At 43.8% G+C, this 13066-nt stretch overlaps 1 protein-coding gene across 9 annotated transcripts in view; it reads left to right on the forward strand.

Annotated features, from left to right (window-relative positions):
* The window catches only part of ARID4A (AT-rich interaction domain 4A), a 70530-nt gene extending 58754 nt beyond the window's left edge, over positions 1-11776 (forward strand). For 7 of the 9 annotated variants that reach the window (XM_039538255.1, XM_039538253.1, XM_039538256.1 and 4 more), the window contains 5 exons: positions 5-109; positions 1876-2088; positions 8889-9035; positions 9967-10066; positions 10340-11776. In XM_039538255.1, the coding sequence (XP_039394189.1) occupies positions 5-109; positions 1876-2088; positions 8889-9035; positions 9967-10066; positions 10340-10502 (728 nt within the window). In that variant the 3' untranslated portion in view covers positions 10503-11776. Of the gene's footprint in view, positions 1-4; positions 110-1875; positions 2089-8888; positions 9036-9966 lie in introns of all 9 variants that reach the window. The other 2 variants (XM_039538261.1, XM_039538262.1) reach the window with 1 other exon arrangement.
* Positions 11777-13066: the final 1290 nt, after the last annotated feature.

The following is a 13066-nucleotide window of genomic DNA, read 5'->3' on the forward strand; positions in this document are numbered from 1 at the left end:
TCAGGTCAAAAAAGGCCAAGCGATGGCAATAGTGGGACACTGGCAAAGAAACAAAAGCGTACTCCAAAGCGATCAAGTGCTGTAGCCAAAAATGAAAAGAATGGAACAGGTACATTTGGAAGTGAATGTTTGTACTGTATCACAGCAAGTGTGTAGTAATCCATCCTTTTTTATATTTATCACCATTGTACGTGTGTAGGGGTTTCCTTGCCAGGGCCTTTAATTAGTGTTGACTGGACCACTAACTATGTATCTAGTAGTATCTGGCAGTCTCATGACAGTCTCATGACTGTTATCGTCATCATTTTCATTAGCAACTATCTTTACAAAGCTGCTGTATGTGAGAAGATACCAGTTATTTTACAGTTATCCTGGTTATTTGTGTTCAGCTCAATTATCATTTTGTCCCTATGCTTGCTGAATAGAAGCACCTCCTTGAAAAGTCATATCCAAGTGCTTCTAAGGTAAGAAAGATACAGTAATTGTAACTTACAAGAAAAAATACATAGAGTGAAATGAGGTAAGTACGATACCTTTTAGAGACAGGACTTTTATGTACGGTTGACATTGTGATCAGATATGTAACCTTTTTAAATCAGCTGCAGAAAGTCTGGATTTAGTCTTATAAGTAATGATGACCTTAGACAGCTAATGGATTTGAATCAAATAAGTCAATAGAGTCAGTGCCAACAATGGCATTGTTAAGATTTTTGTCAAATAAATATTTTGGGTTCCCACGGTAACTGCAACAAATATTGTTCATAGGCTGTTAAATGATGCCTAATATGTGCAGCATGAAGATCTTGGTGGGAACTGTAACTTAAAATTTCCTGAGACTTGTATATTTGAAATGTGAACCTTTATTTTGGCACTATTGTAAGAAGTTTTAAATTGTTTTTGTTTTTACAAAATAAATTAAACTATACACTGAAGTACAAGATCACACTGCATGTCTATGTGAATATGGTACAGTAGAACCTCCATTAGGAACATCTCAGGAATGGAGGTTGTTCATAACTCTGAAATGTTCGTAACTGAAAAAATGTTCTAATTATTCTTTCAAAAGTTTACAACTGAACATTGATTTAATAAGCTTTGAAATTTTACTATGAAGAAGAAAAATGCTGCTTTTAACTGTCTTAATTTAAATGAAACAAGCACAGAGACAGTTTCCTTACCTTGTCATATCTTCTTTTTAAACATTCCTTTTGTTGTTTTAGTAGTTTACATTTAACACAGTATTGTACTGTATTGGCTTTTTTTGTCTCTGCTGCATGATTGTATACTTCCTGTTCCAAATGACGTGTGTAGCTGACTGATGAGTTCGTAACTCTGGTGTTTGTAACTCTGAGGTTCTTTTGTATCAGAGATGCATACTCTACTGAAATGATCAGACATTGTTCGCATCTATAGGTAATTAGTGCACCTGCACTCTGAAAAATGACTCTAGGGCCTTGTCTACTCTGAAATAACTAAATGTGTTTTTAAGTCACACCTGCTTTTTTGACAGCAAACACACTTATTTTGGACTTATAATGTCTGTATTATTTTTGTAGGTAAAAAATGTACTTTAGCAAGGGCTGACTCAGCCCCTAACTGCTCCCTCCATTGGGGTTAGAGGGAGCACTGGCACACCTGAAGAATCAGCTCATCGTAATGTACCTAACAAAATTAGAAAATTTTAAATGGGTTTGTCAGTAATCTGAAACAATTTGGAATCCACAAAGGGAGCAGGGTCTTTTGAGTAAGGAAACACAATTTTACTGTTCACTTTTCTGACCATAACCACAGTTTATGTAACCTAGATTGTAGGGTTAGAAGAATACTAAAATTATAGGTCTGTCTTCTAATCAAAATTAATTTGTGTTATTACAGGACAAAGCAGTGATAGTGAAGATCTTCCTGTCATGGACAGTTCAAGTAAATGTACTCCAGTAAAACACATAAATGTGTCCAAACCACAGAAGCTTGCGCGATCCCCTGCAAGAGTAATTTCCCCTCACATCAAAGATGGAGAAAAGGATAAACATAGAGAGAAACATCACCACAGTGCTCCCCCTAGAGTATATAAATGGAGTTTCCAACTCAGTAAGAATTTTTTAAAGTGTGTTAAATATTTAAATCAGAGTTCAAAATTATATTAGTACAATATCCAGAACTTGCTATGTTCAGTTCCAAAAAGGCACTTGGCATGAATGCTCATTATCATTGTAAAGCCAGGTTTATTGGTATAATGTATTTATTTCTGTGCTTCACTTTCACACTATAAAAGTCCTTTTAAAAATGGTATTATTTAAATTATCATTATACTTCCCCTCACACACACTTAATTTCTGGCATACGTTTAGCAGTTTATTACTTCAAGAATATCTAGACTGTGAAACTAGTATTTTATATTATTTGAAAATATCTGGAATCTGAGTTCTCAGATGGCATAATCCAGGCATTCATCTCTAATTCTAGAATTTACTGGATTATTGGCTGCAAAAATTCAGGTTGGGATTGAAGAATTGAGTTAGAAGAGCAAGATGACTAACAAAATTATTATGTAGGGGGAGGATGGAGGAGTTCTTTTGTTTTTTGTTTTTAAGTTCCACGATATGGTAACCTAAAACTCTGGGGGTTTGAGACAAATATTTTAGAACCAATAATCTTTTTCCCCACAACCATTAGTGGAGGACTAGTGATCATGTAAATATAGTATAATATATAAGTATGTCGTAGCTGTCTGTTCTTCAAGTGATTGCTCATGTGCATTCCACAATAGGTGTGCAAACTCACCACGTGCACCGGTACCGGAAGTTTTCCCTTAGCAGTAGTCATATGGGAACACCTGTAGTGACCCCTGAAGTGGCGCTGCGATGGCATGGTCTAAGGGGTGCTGTGAGCTCTCACCACCCTCAGTTCCTTCTTGCTGCCAGTGAAGGTGCTTCGGAACTGCTCTGCTCCAGCTCTGCTGTAGCTTTCCCTCTTTGGACTTTGTTAGTTCGTAGTTAGTAGTACCTGTAGTTATTTTTAAAAAAAAAGTTAGAACTAGTTAGATGCACCTGGGTCGGGGCATGCCCCGGGCTTTAAGTCATGCAACACTTGCAAATGGCCTATGCCTGTCAGTGATCCGCTCATGTGCATTCCACAATGGGAAACCCATCTCAGTGACTGCTGCAAAATTTGCAGATCCTTCAAACCTTGGACCAAGAAGGAGCTGGATATACGGCTCCAAGCCATTTTGATGGAGTTGGCCCTAACCCCGACACCGCTTCACCACTCGAGTCGGCACCGTAGCATCAGTGTGCAGTGATGCATCAGTGCCCTCCACCAGTCAGCACCGCTCTCCATCCATGGGACAGTCTAAAAAGGCAAAGAAAAGGTCTTCTCCACCAAGGCACCGGAGCAAGGGCAGTTCTCAGTCCCCATCGCCTCTGACTCAAGTCAAATGGAGTAGCCTGGCCCACTCCGAGCCGACTTCCCCGGATGCCAGTGGCCACATTTGGGTGCCCTCCACACCGGAGGCTCTGCGGGCGGGTCGAGACGTCTCTACCAGTACTGGCCGCACTGCTGTCAACTGCTCCCTGGTCCAGAGGCAAGCTGTTGCTCAGACCTCTGCAGTTACTGCCTGGACGGTACCACTCATGGTCGAGGGAAGGTTCATGATGCTGTTCTCTGCACAGCTATCGCCCTGTGCGCAGTGCGCGCCGGTCTCCGTCAACCCCCACCAGGATGTCTGGCTGGGTGCTGAGCAGCAGCGTTTCCAGGCACCACTCCGCCTCGGAGGAATGTAGACCACGTGATGAGAGATGCCCCACCAAGACCGGGACAGAGAGCTTCTCGGAGATAACCATCTCCGGTGCCACCGTAGCCCCTCGCGGTATGGATGTTGATGCCGCTCCCACTCTTTGTCCTGTTTGAGGTACCTGCCATGGTACCGCTCCTGCAGCCCCAGGCATCGATCGCCAGCACCCCGCCATCGCGGATCCATCCATCGGAGCTGGTCACAGAACAGCCACTATAGATGGTACTCCCACTCCTCCACAGCGGGATCACGGTCTCATGTTCGACACCGCTCCCGATGCCATCACTCATCCCTGTCCCTGGATAGCAGTCGATCGTATGCCAGCCCAGCCTCCCTTCAAAGTCGACAGTTGGTGGGCCAGGCGAGTCAGGCAGGACAGTCTGCTCCAACGGTGCCACAGCTTGTGCAGCGCCATGGTACCAATGGGCCCCGATGCAGCCCCTGGTGGTGGCTTGCTCGGTGGCCAGAGCCTCGGAAAGACCATCGGCCTCCCTCTCTCAGCCTTCCAGGAAAGGGTCAGCGGAGCTCTCGTCCCTGGTCTCGCACTCAGAAGGGGACCAAGTGGTAGGACCTGCAGCACCAGTGGGGACACAGAGCACCACACCACCATTCTCATCCTCCCCCCATGAGGCGATCATGGCCCCTCCTCTTCCAAACCCACAGGAGGACACGAAAGCCCACTAGCAACTGTTGAAAAGAGTGGCATCAAGCCTTAACCTACAAGCTGAGGAGGTGGAGGAACCCTCGGACTCCCTCTTCAATGTCCTCTCAGCTTTGGCACTGGGCAGGGTGGCTCTCCCACTCCATGAAGGGGTGGCAAAGATCTCAAACGCCCTGTGGCAAACCCTGGCCTCCTTACCCCCCATCTCTAAGAGGGTAGAATGGAAGTATTTTGTGCCCACCAAGGGGCACGAATAAATGTATACTCACCCCACCCCCAACTCTCTAGTGTAGTGTAGGCGGTCAACCATAGGGCGCGTCAAGGTCAACCCGCTCCTACTCATAAAAGTAAGGACTCGAGGAGACTAGATCTATTTGGTAGAAAGATTTACTCGTTCTCAAGCTTCCAACTGAGGATGGCAAGCTACCAAGCCCTGCTAGGCAGATATGACTTCAATTTGTGGGGCTCAGCGCCCAAATTTGCGGACTCCCTCCAGGAGTGTGATAAAAAGGAGTTTGTCTCTGGTGGAGGAGGGTATGGCTGCCGCCAGAGCAGCCCTTCAGGCAGTCCCGGACACTGCGGATGCGGCTGCATGGTCTGTGTCCTCCGTGGTGTCCATGAAGAGAGCGTCAGGGCTCCTGCTGTCTGGATTGTCCAGTGAGGCACAGAACTCCTTGCAGAACCTTGCGTTCAATGGCAAGGCCCTGTTTGCGGAACAAACCGGCGTGAAGTTACATGGTCTGAAGGACTCCCGCATGACATTAAAGACTCTCGGCCTCTATGTCCCAGCCCCAGCCAGGACCAAGTTCAAATCACAGCAGACTCCCAGTCAGGCCACCCACTCCAGATACGAGCCCCCTTATAAAAAATCAAGGGACTATTAAAAAGCGCCCGCAAAGGCAATCCCGGCCTGCGCCCCAGCCTGGGCCCTCTAAGGGAAAGCAGGCGGGTAAGAGCCAGTTTTGATGGGACGCCCAGGGACGACTTACCAGTTTGTACCAGGGATGCACCCGATCTTCCCTTCTCCAACCACCTATGTATTTTCCTCCCGGAGTGGTCACGGCTGACCTCGGACTGATGGGTCCTCAACACAGTCTCCCGGGGCTATATCCTCCAGTTTCTTTTTACCCCACCCACCCTCCCTCCCCGTCCCTCTTCAGGGACCCTTCTCACGAGAGCTTACTCAAGCAGGAGGTGAGACGGCTTCTTTGCTTTGAAGCGGGTAAGGTGGTGCTGGCGGAGTTCAGATACAAGGGGTACTACTCCCACTATTTCCTTATCCCGAAGGCCAAAGGAGGGCTCAGGCCCATCCTGGATCTGCAAGGCCTGAACCAGTACATGGTAAAGCTCAAGTTTCGCATGGTCTCTCTGGCCTCCATCATTCCCTCCCTGGATCCCGGAGACTGGTACGCCGCCCTCGATCTGCAGGATGTGTACTTCCACATTCATATATTCGGGGGCCACAGGCATTTCCTCTGCTTCACGGTAGGGCAGGAATACTACTAGTTCACTGTCCTCCCGTTTGGTCTATCGACGGCTCCCAGAGTCTTCACAAAGTGTATGTCTGTGGTAGCGGTCTACCTCAAGTGTCAGGAGGGTCCAGATCTTCCCTACCTCAACGACTGGCTGATCAAGGGCAGCTGCAGGTCACAGGTACAGGATCACGTAACACTCCTCTTGTCCACATGCACCGCACTGGGGCTGCTGGTAAACAACACCAAGTCCACATTGGTACCGGTGCAAAGCATAAAGTTCATTGGGGCGATTCTGGATGCGACGTCGGCCAGAGCCTCCCTCCCACCGGACAGATTCTAAACCCTAAGGGAGCTCATCAGCGTGGTCATGAGGTTCCCCGTGACGACCACCAGAGCGTGCCTCCAACTCCTGGGTCATATGTTGGCGTGCATGTACGTGGTTCATCACACCAGGCTCAGGATGCGGCCCCTTCACCTCTGTTTTGCCTCGGTATTCTCCCAGTCCAGAGACCGGATGGACAAAGTAGAACCTGTGTTAGCCTCCCTACGTTGGTGGTCCTCCCCAGGGAACATGCTCCAAGGAGTCCTGTTCAGGGGCCGATCCCTGACAGTGGAGTTGGTGTCCGATGTGTCGGACCTGGGATGGGAAGCCCATGTGGAAAACCTCCAGACCCAAGATCTGTGGTCCGCACAGGACCTAGCCCTGCACATAAATGTCAAGGAGCTCAAGGCAGGCCATCTAGCCTGCGTGGTCTTTCGCTTGTGCCTAGCGGGTAGAGTGGTCAGGGTTCTCACGGACAACATGGCCTCGATGATCTACATCAACAGGCAAGGCGGGGTCTACTCCTCAGCCCTCTGCCAGGAAGCCCTCAGGCTGTGGGACTTCTGCATAGCCCACGATATTTCCTTGGAAGCCCACCACTTACCGGGCATCCAAAACTCTTGGACGGATTGGCTGAGCCGGGACTTCTCCTCTTAGCTCGAATGGTCGCTGCACCCAGAGATGGTGCACAGGATTTTCCAAATGTGGAGCACTCCCCAAGTGGACCTGTTTGTGACCCGGCAGAACCACCAGTGTCCCCGCTTCTGCTCCAGGAGAGGGTTGGGCATGGGCGCGATCTCCGACACCTTCCTTCTGCCCTGTCGGGTCAGCTCTTCTATGCCTTTCCACTGATCAGCAAGGTCTTGAAAAAGATAAAGACGGACAGGGCCCAAGTCCTTCTGATCGCCCAGGCAGCATTGGTACGTGACTCTCATGAGCTTGGCATTCATCCTATTGTGGCCGTTGTCAACCTGCCCAGATCTGCTCTCCCAGGACCAAGGTCGCCTCCTCCACCCCAACCTAGCAGCCCTCCACCTCACAGCGTGGCTGTTCAGCGTTTAGGCCGGGAAGAGAGGACTTGCTCAAAAGGGGTTCAGCGCGTCCTCCTGGAGAACAGGAGGCCCTGCAAGCATCAGGCCTGCCTGGTGAAATGGTCTTGGTTTTCCCAGTGGGCCGCTGATCGAGGCGTCTCGCCAGTGGCTGCTCTGATCCAGCTTATACTAGACTACCTCCTTCACCTTAGAGCCCAGGGCCTAGCGCCCTCGTCCGTCAAGGTGCACCTGGCAGCCATATCGGCCTTCCACCCGCCAGTGCAGGGCCACACGATATTCTCTCGTGCCATAACCGGTTGATTCCTTAAGGGTTTGTATCACCTTGTTCCATATGTTAGACCCCCAGTCCACCAGGGGGACCTGAACTTAGTGCTGGCCAGACTAACTGGACCTCCATTTGAGCTGCTAGCTACACGCTCCTGGTCACACCTCTCATGGAAAGTAGCCTTTCTGGTGGCGATCACGTCCGCTAGACGGGTCTCAGAGCTCCGGGCCCTGACCTTTGAACCCCCGTACATGGTGTTCCATAAAGATACGGTCCAGCTCCGCCCGTTCCTCCCTAAGGTGGTCTCCGCCTATCATATGGGCCAAGACATTTTCCTGCTGGTCCTCTCCAAAACACCATGCGTCCAGTGAGGAGTGCTGCTTCCACATGCTGGATGTGAGACAGGCTCTGGCTTTTTACCTGCAATGTACAAAACCATTCAGGAAGTCTTCGCAACTATTCATCACCATGGCCGAATGCATGAAAGGTCGGCTGATCTCCACTCAGCGGCTTTCCAACTTCGTGTATCCATACTTGTTATGACCTGGCGGGAGTTCTCCCGCCGCCAATTTTGAGGGCCCATGTCCCTATTTGGGACATCTGTAGGGCTGCCACTTGATCATTGGTCCACACATTCACCTTGCATTATGCAATCATCTCCCAAACCAGGGAGGACGCCAGGTTCGTCAGGGCAGTGCTCAACCCTGAGTGTCTGTGAACTCCTACCCACCTATTATGGAATACACATGAGAAATCATTCGAAGAATAAAAGATGACAGTTACGTTTTCCATAACTGGTGTTCTTTGAGATGTGTTGCTCATGTCCATTCCACATCCCACTCTCCTTTCCCTCTGTTGGAGTTGTCTGGCAAGAAGGAACTGAGGGTGGGGGGGGGAGCGCACAGTGCCCCTTATACCACACCGTAGTGGTGACACTCCAGGGCTTGCTAGGGGCACTCCCCTACGGGTACTGCTAAGGGAAAAACTTACGGCACTGGTGCACGAGGCGAGCACACACACCTATTGTGGAATGGACATGAGCTACACATCTCGAAGAACGCCAGTTATGGAAAAGGTAACTGTCTTCTTTATAAGGAGCACAATTCTTGCTAATCTACCATAATTAAAACACCTTGGATTAAATGGAATTTAATAAGAAACTTTGTATTTTGATAGCCAAAACCCACATTTTTTTCCATCTGTATTGGATGTAACCCTACTTAGTATAGCATTGTGGAAGTGCATTATTGTTTTGCATGTGATGTTGCAGTTATCGTTTCTTAAAATCACCATAGTAAAGTAACTTTTTTCCCCACTCTTAAGATGAACTAGACAACATGAACAGCACTGAGAGAATCTCCTTTCTACAAGAAAAACTACAGGAAATCCGAAAATATTACATGTCCCTGAAGTCAGAAGTAGCAACAATAGACAGAAGAAGAAAACGATTAAAAAAGAAAGACAGAGAAGGTAACTTTCCAGTTTGCTTTACACTCAGACCTCCCTCTCATGAGATAAGAAGAGATATCTGTTTTAAACATGCAGACCCCAAAACAATACATTTAATTGACATTTTCTGCAGCTGTTGTTTTAACTTTTTCGAAATACAGTTACTATACAAAGTTTAACTTGTCTTCTATCCATACAGGATAAAATTAGAATCCACAACATGGTTTGCTTTTCAAAATTCGTACATATAATAAATTAAAATCTTTGAATATATAAAATTACACTTTACAAAGGCCAGATCCTTGTCTTTTTTTAATGTACCCTGGATCTGGGTTTTCACAAGTAGCATAACAGATTGTCTTGTCCCTTAATGATTTAAGGCACAGAAATTATAAGGTTAGCTATCCAGTGTATGTGAACAGACAAGAAAAGTAATTGGCAAAAATAATCTGGACCAGTTTCATAAAGCTTTTTGTAGTAAAAGTAAATCTTATTTTTAATCCAGTAATATTTACTCTTCTCCGTGGTATCTGAGCACAGTATAGAAACACACAGAAACTAGAGTAGTTCTCTAAAACATTAAGGCTTTGAACTTACTAGTCCACACACGAGGAATCCACTTGTATTTTTTTATAACAGGACTTTGAGAGGTCTTTCTGTACTGCTACTTCTCCTCCATGACTATTTTAAATAAATAAATAAATGAAGGTAATACTCATTAAAATGAGCAACTAGTAAGGACACTACATTGAGCCAGGGATAATGGGTGCAGCTACGATGTAAGTTTCTACACACAACTCTGTCAATGTACCTCAAACCTGACAGGCCTCACTTGGGATCTATCAAGTTGTTTTGTGTGTGTACAGACACTGGATCTGATACCTAAGCGAGCCTCCAGTGTGAAGGATAATTTTACAGTCTGGTGCTGATGTCCTGCTTTATGTATTTACAGTGTCTCATACAGGAGCATCCATGTCATCTGCTTCATCAGACACTGGGATGAGTCCGTCATCATCTTCTCCTCCCCAGAATGTGCTTGCTGTAGAATGCAGGTGATACATATTTCTCTGCCTTGTCAGCAGTTTGCTGCCATGGACATAAATCCTGAAATATAACCACAAAAAGCACTCAACTGGTTTGACATTGCCAAGTACATTCTGTACACTCTTCCACTGCTGGACTGTATCTTTTTCTTCCCTCCTGGTTTTTTATTTTATTTTATTTTTATTTTTACTGTTGAGAAATTAAGTTCATTGGTAACTGAAGGTTTGTAGGCACCGTCTGACATGTTTGTCATCGTGTTTATTGTTTTTTTGTTAATACAGAGAAAGGGCACTTATCAGATTTGAAAAATTATGTCCAATGAAGCATTCAGGTGTTCTAGGAAATCATAGAAAAGCAAGTGCATCAAACAGACATCAGAATATTATCAAACAGAATCAAGTTACTGCTGCACTTTCACCCAGCTTGTATGCTAACCCTTGGTGAGTAGTTCCTCTTTGTGGAAGCACTTGCTATACAGAGCTGCCAAAGTATGTGTTCAGCAATGTGCCCAGTTTTAAAGATGTAAATGGGACAAAATAAATTGTGAAAGGAAGTGTAGTTGACTGAAAACTACAGTTGTAATAAGTCTTCCACTTTTTATAGGATTTTTGAGCACACAATTATGCAAATATTTTAATGTTTATTAATGTTTACAGTGGAATTGTGAATAGGTTTTCAGTGGACTATCTTATCCCTTGACAAAAATATTTTGTCTTTTTTCTATGTAATTTCAGAGTTTTTATTTTGTTACAAAAAGACGAAAAATGAAATATATAACAACAATGAAGTTATTTAACAAGATTTCTAAAGCTGAATTTTTTTGTGTAAAATAAGGTATCTTGCAACTTGTTAAATATATTTATTCAGACATTGGATGTTGTATTTTTATGTATTTTTTAAAATATTAATAAAATTGGAAAAAAATTCTAGGTTAGTTCACTCTTTTGAAAAAACATACCTATCAGTTGTAGCTCTTACAGGAGGTTTTATTCAATAGCCATGCCTGTATGTGCAGTGGGTCTGTTTATTCTTCCACAATGTAGAACTGTAATCGGGCATCTGGATTAAACTATAACCTTGTTTGGAAACTTTGGCAGTCCTAGTACTTATATTGTTTTGAGGAACAAATTTTATTGGGTTGCCCTTAAGATGCTTTGTCACAGTTTTTATGTTTGCTATACTGCCGAATGAATTTATATCTCCCAAAGTTGAGATGCAACAATAAAGTAAAGCAACTGTGTATACTTTGTCTGTGGATTGTCCCACGGGCTGATGCAGTTTGTAAATAACTCTTCCAAAACCATGTATTTAAAACAGTTCGCATATACATTATGTATAAAAGTGATTTTTTAATCAATTTTTTATTCATGTTTGTACATTGAAAGGGGTTTTAACCTCTCTTTCTGTGTTTAAAATGCTGTAGAGTAATAACATAGATGCTCTAGACTATATATCAGGATATTATGGTTCACACAGCAGAAAGTCAGAGCGAAACACTAGTGATGGGGGTAGCATTACTAAAATTGATGTTTCTTGAAACTTCATTTTACCACATTTGTCAACTTGTGATTCCAATTCCTTCCATTTTCGCAGAGAATTAAAGAAAAAGTACTCTTGTAAAATGCACTTTTCCGTCTTTTCTTAAGCAAAGCATAACTATTTCAATGTAAGATAAAATGGAGTTCATTAGAGAGCATTAATAAAGGCCATGTTTTAAACATAGGCTTTATATTTTTTTATTTAAATGATTGTTCTTGTAAATCTGACATCTAAACAATAGAAAAATCAAACTTTGTTAAGTGTTGTAAAAAATGTTCAGAGCTAACTTTCACTGTTAATTTTATATTAACTATGAATAATAAATAAAAATAATACTCATTTATTAAGGAAAATAACACGGGTCACATATTTTCTCAAATTAACTTCCATGCTTAATATTTGCAGAAGTAAATCTTAACTGTTGAGTGTAAATAATTCCATGTATTGCTCTTGGATGAGTTTACATCTTGTGAAAATATTTAGCCTGTGTCTAAATACTACAACCATTTCTCTAGAACAGCTAGAAAGATTTTGATGTAAATCACCATTTCAAATGTTGCAATGGATGAGCCTCTAACATTCTGTACTATAGCATAATTGTTCAAAATGAACAACTTGACTGCTTCCCCTTCACCTTTGACTGGTTAATATATGACCAGGAAACTGTGAAAAGGTGGGTAAGGCAGCCATTCAGTTCTTGAATATTAATTAGGAATTTGGTTTTTGCAGACTAAAAAACAGGTAAAAGAAAGAGGGCTTTTCTTCTTTTCCTTCTGCTGTTTACCACTGGTACTATCTCTAGCCTGTATTGCTTTTCTAGTCTGCCTCATTTGGCTCGACTCCCCAAACACCTGTTTCTGTAGATATCTAAAGTTTTCTATCCGAATTATTATTATTATTATTTTAAGGCTACTAAATGTTCAATAGGAAACAATCCTGTAACAGCAAGGACATGGACAAGATGATCTAGTAGGCCTTTCATTTCCAGCTTCGAGTACAATTCCTTTTTCCTCCTTCGAAAACAATTGTTAAATATCTTTCATTGCCTTAAATAAATCTGGTGAAGAAGACAGTGATTATGGCTGGTTTTAAAATAACTATCTAAGCAGTTTTGATACAGCTAATAATGATGCTTTACTTTATGGTTATGCTAGAGGATTTTTTTGGCAGGGTTATTCTTCCCTTCTCATCTCTCCTACTCTCATCCCAAAACTATATACTTCATTTGGAAGGTATGTCAAGAGAGAAGATTGGGTCAAATTCTGCTTTTTTACATCAGTTGAAGCTCCATTTCAGTTGACAGAATTGCACTACTCCTAGCAGCAGAATTTTGACCGCTTATGTAGCTGAGCTACCAACAAGAACCACTGAAGAACAAGTAAGCACATTAGAAAGCTGCAGTTGTGATGCAAGATAGCTCTAGGAACTGAAGATTGAATTGGTGTAAATCTGAAAGATTGAAAATGTTA

This window comes from Mauremys reevesii, linkage group 4, assembly GCF_016161935.1.
Source record: "Mauremys reevesii isolate NIE-2019 linkage group 4, ASM1616193v1, whole genome shotgun sequence".
NCBI classification, from domain to species: Eukaryota; Metazoa; Chordata; order Testudines; family Geoemydidae; genus Mauremys; species Mauremys reevesii.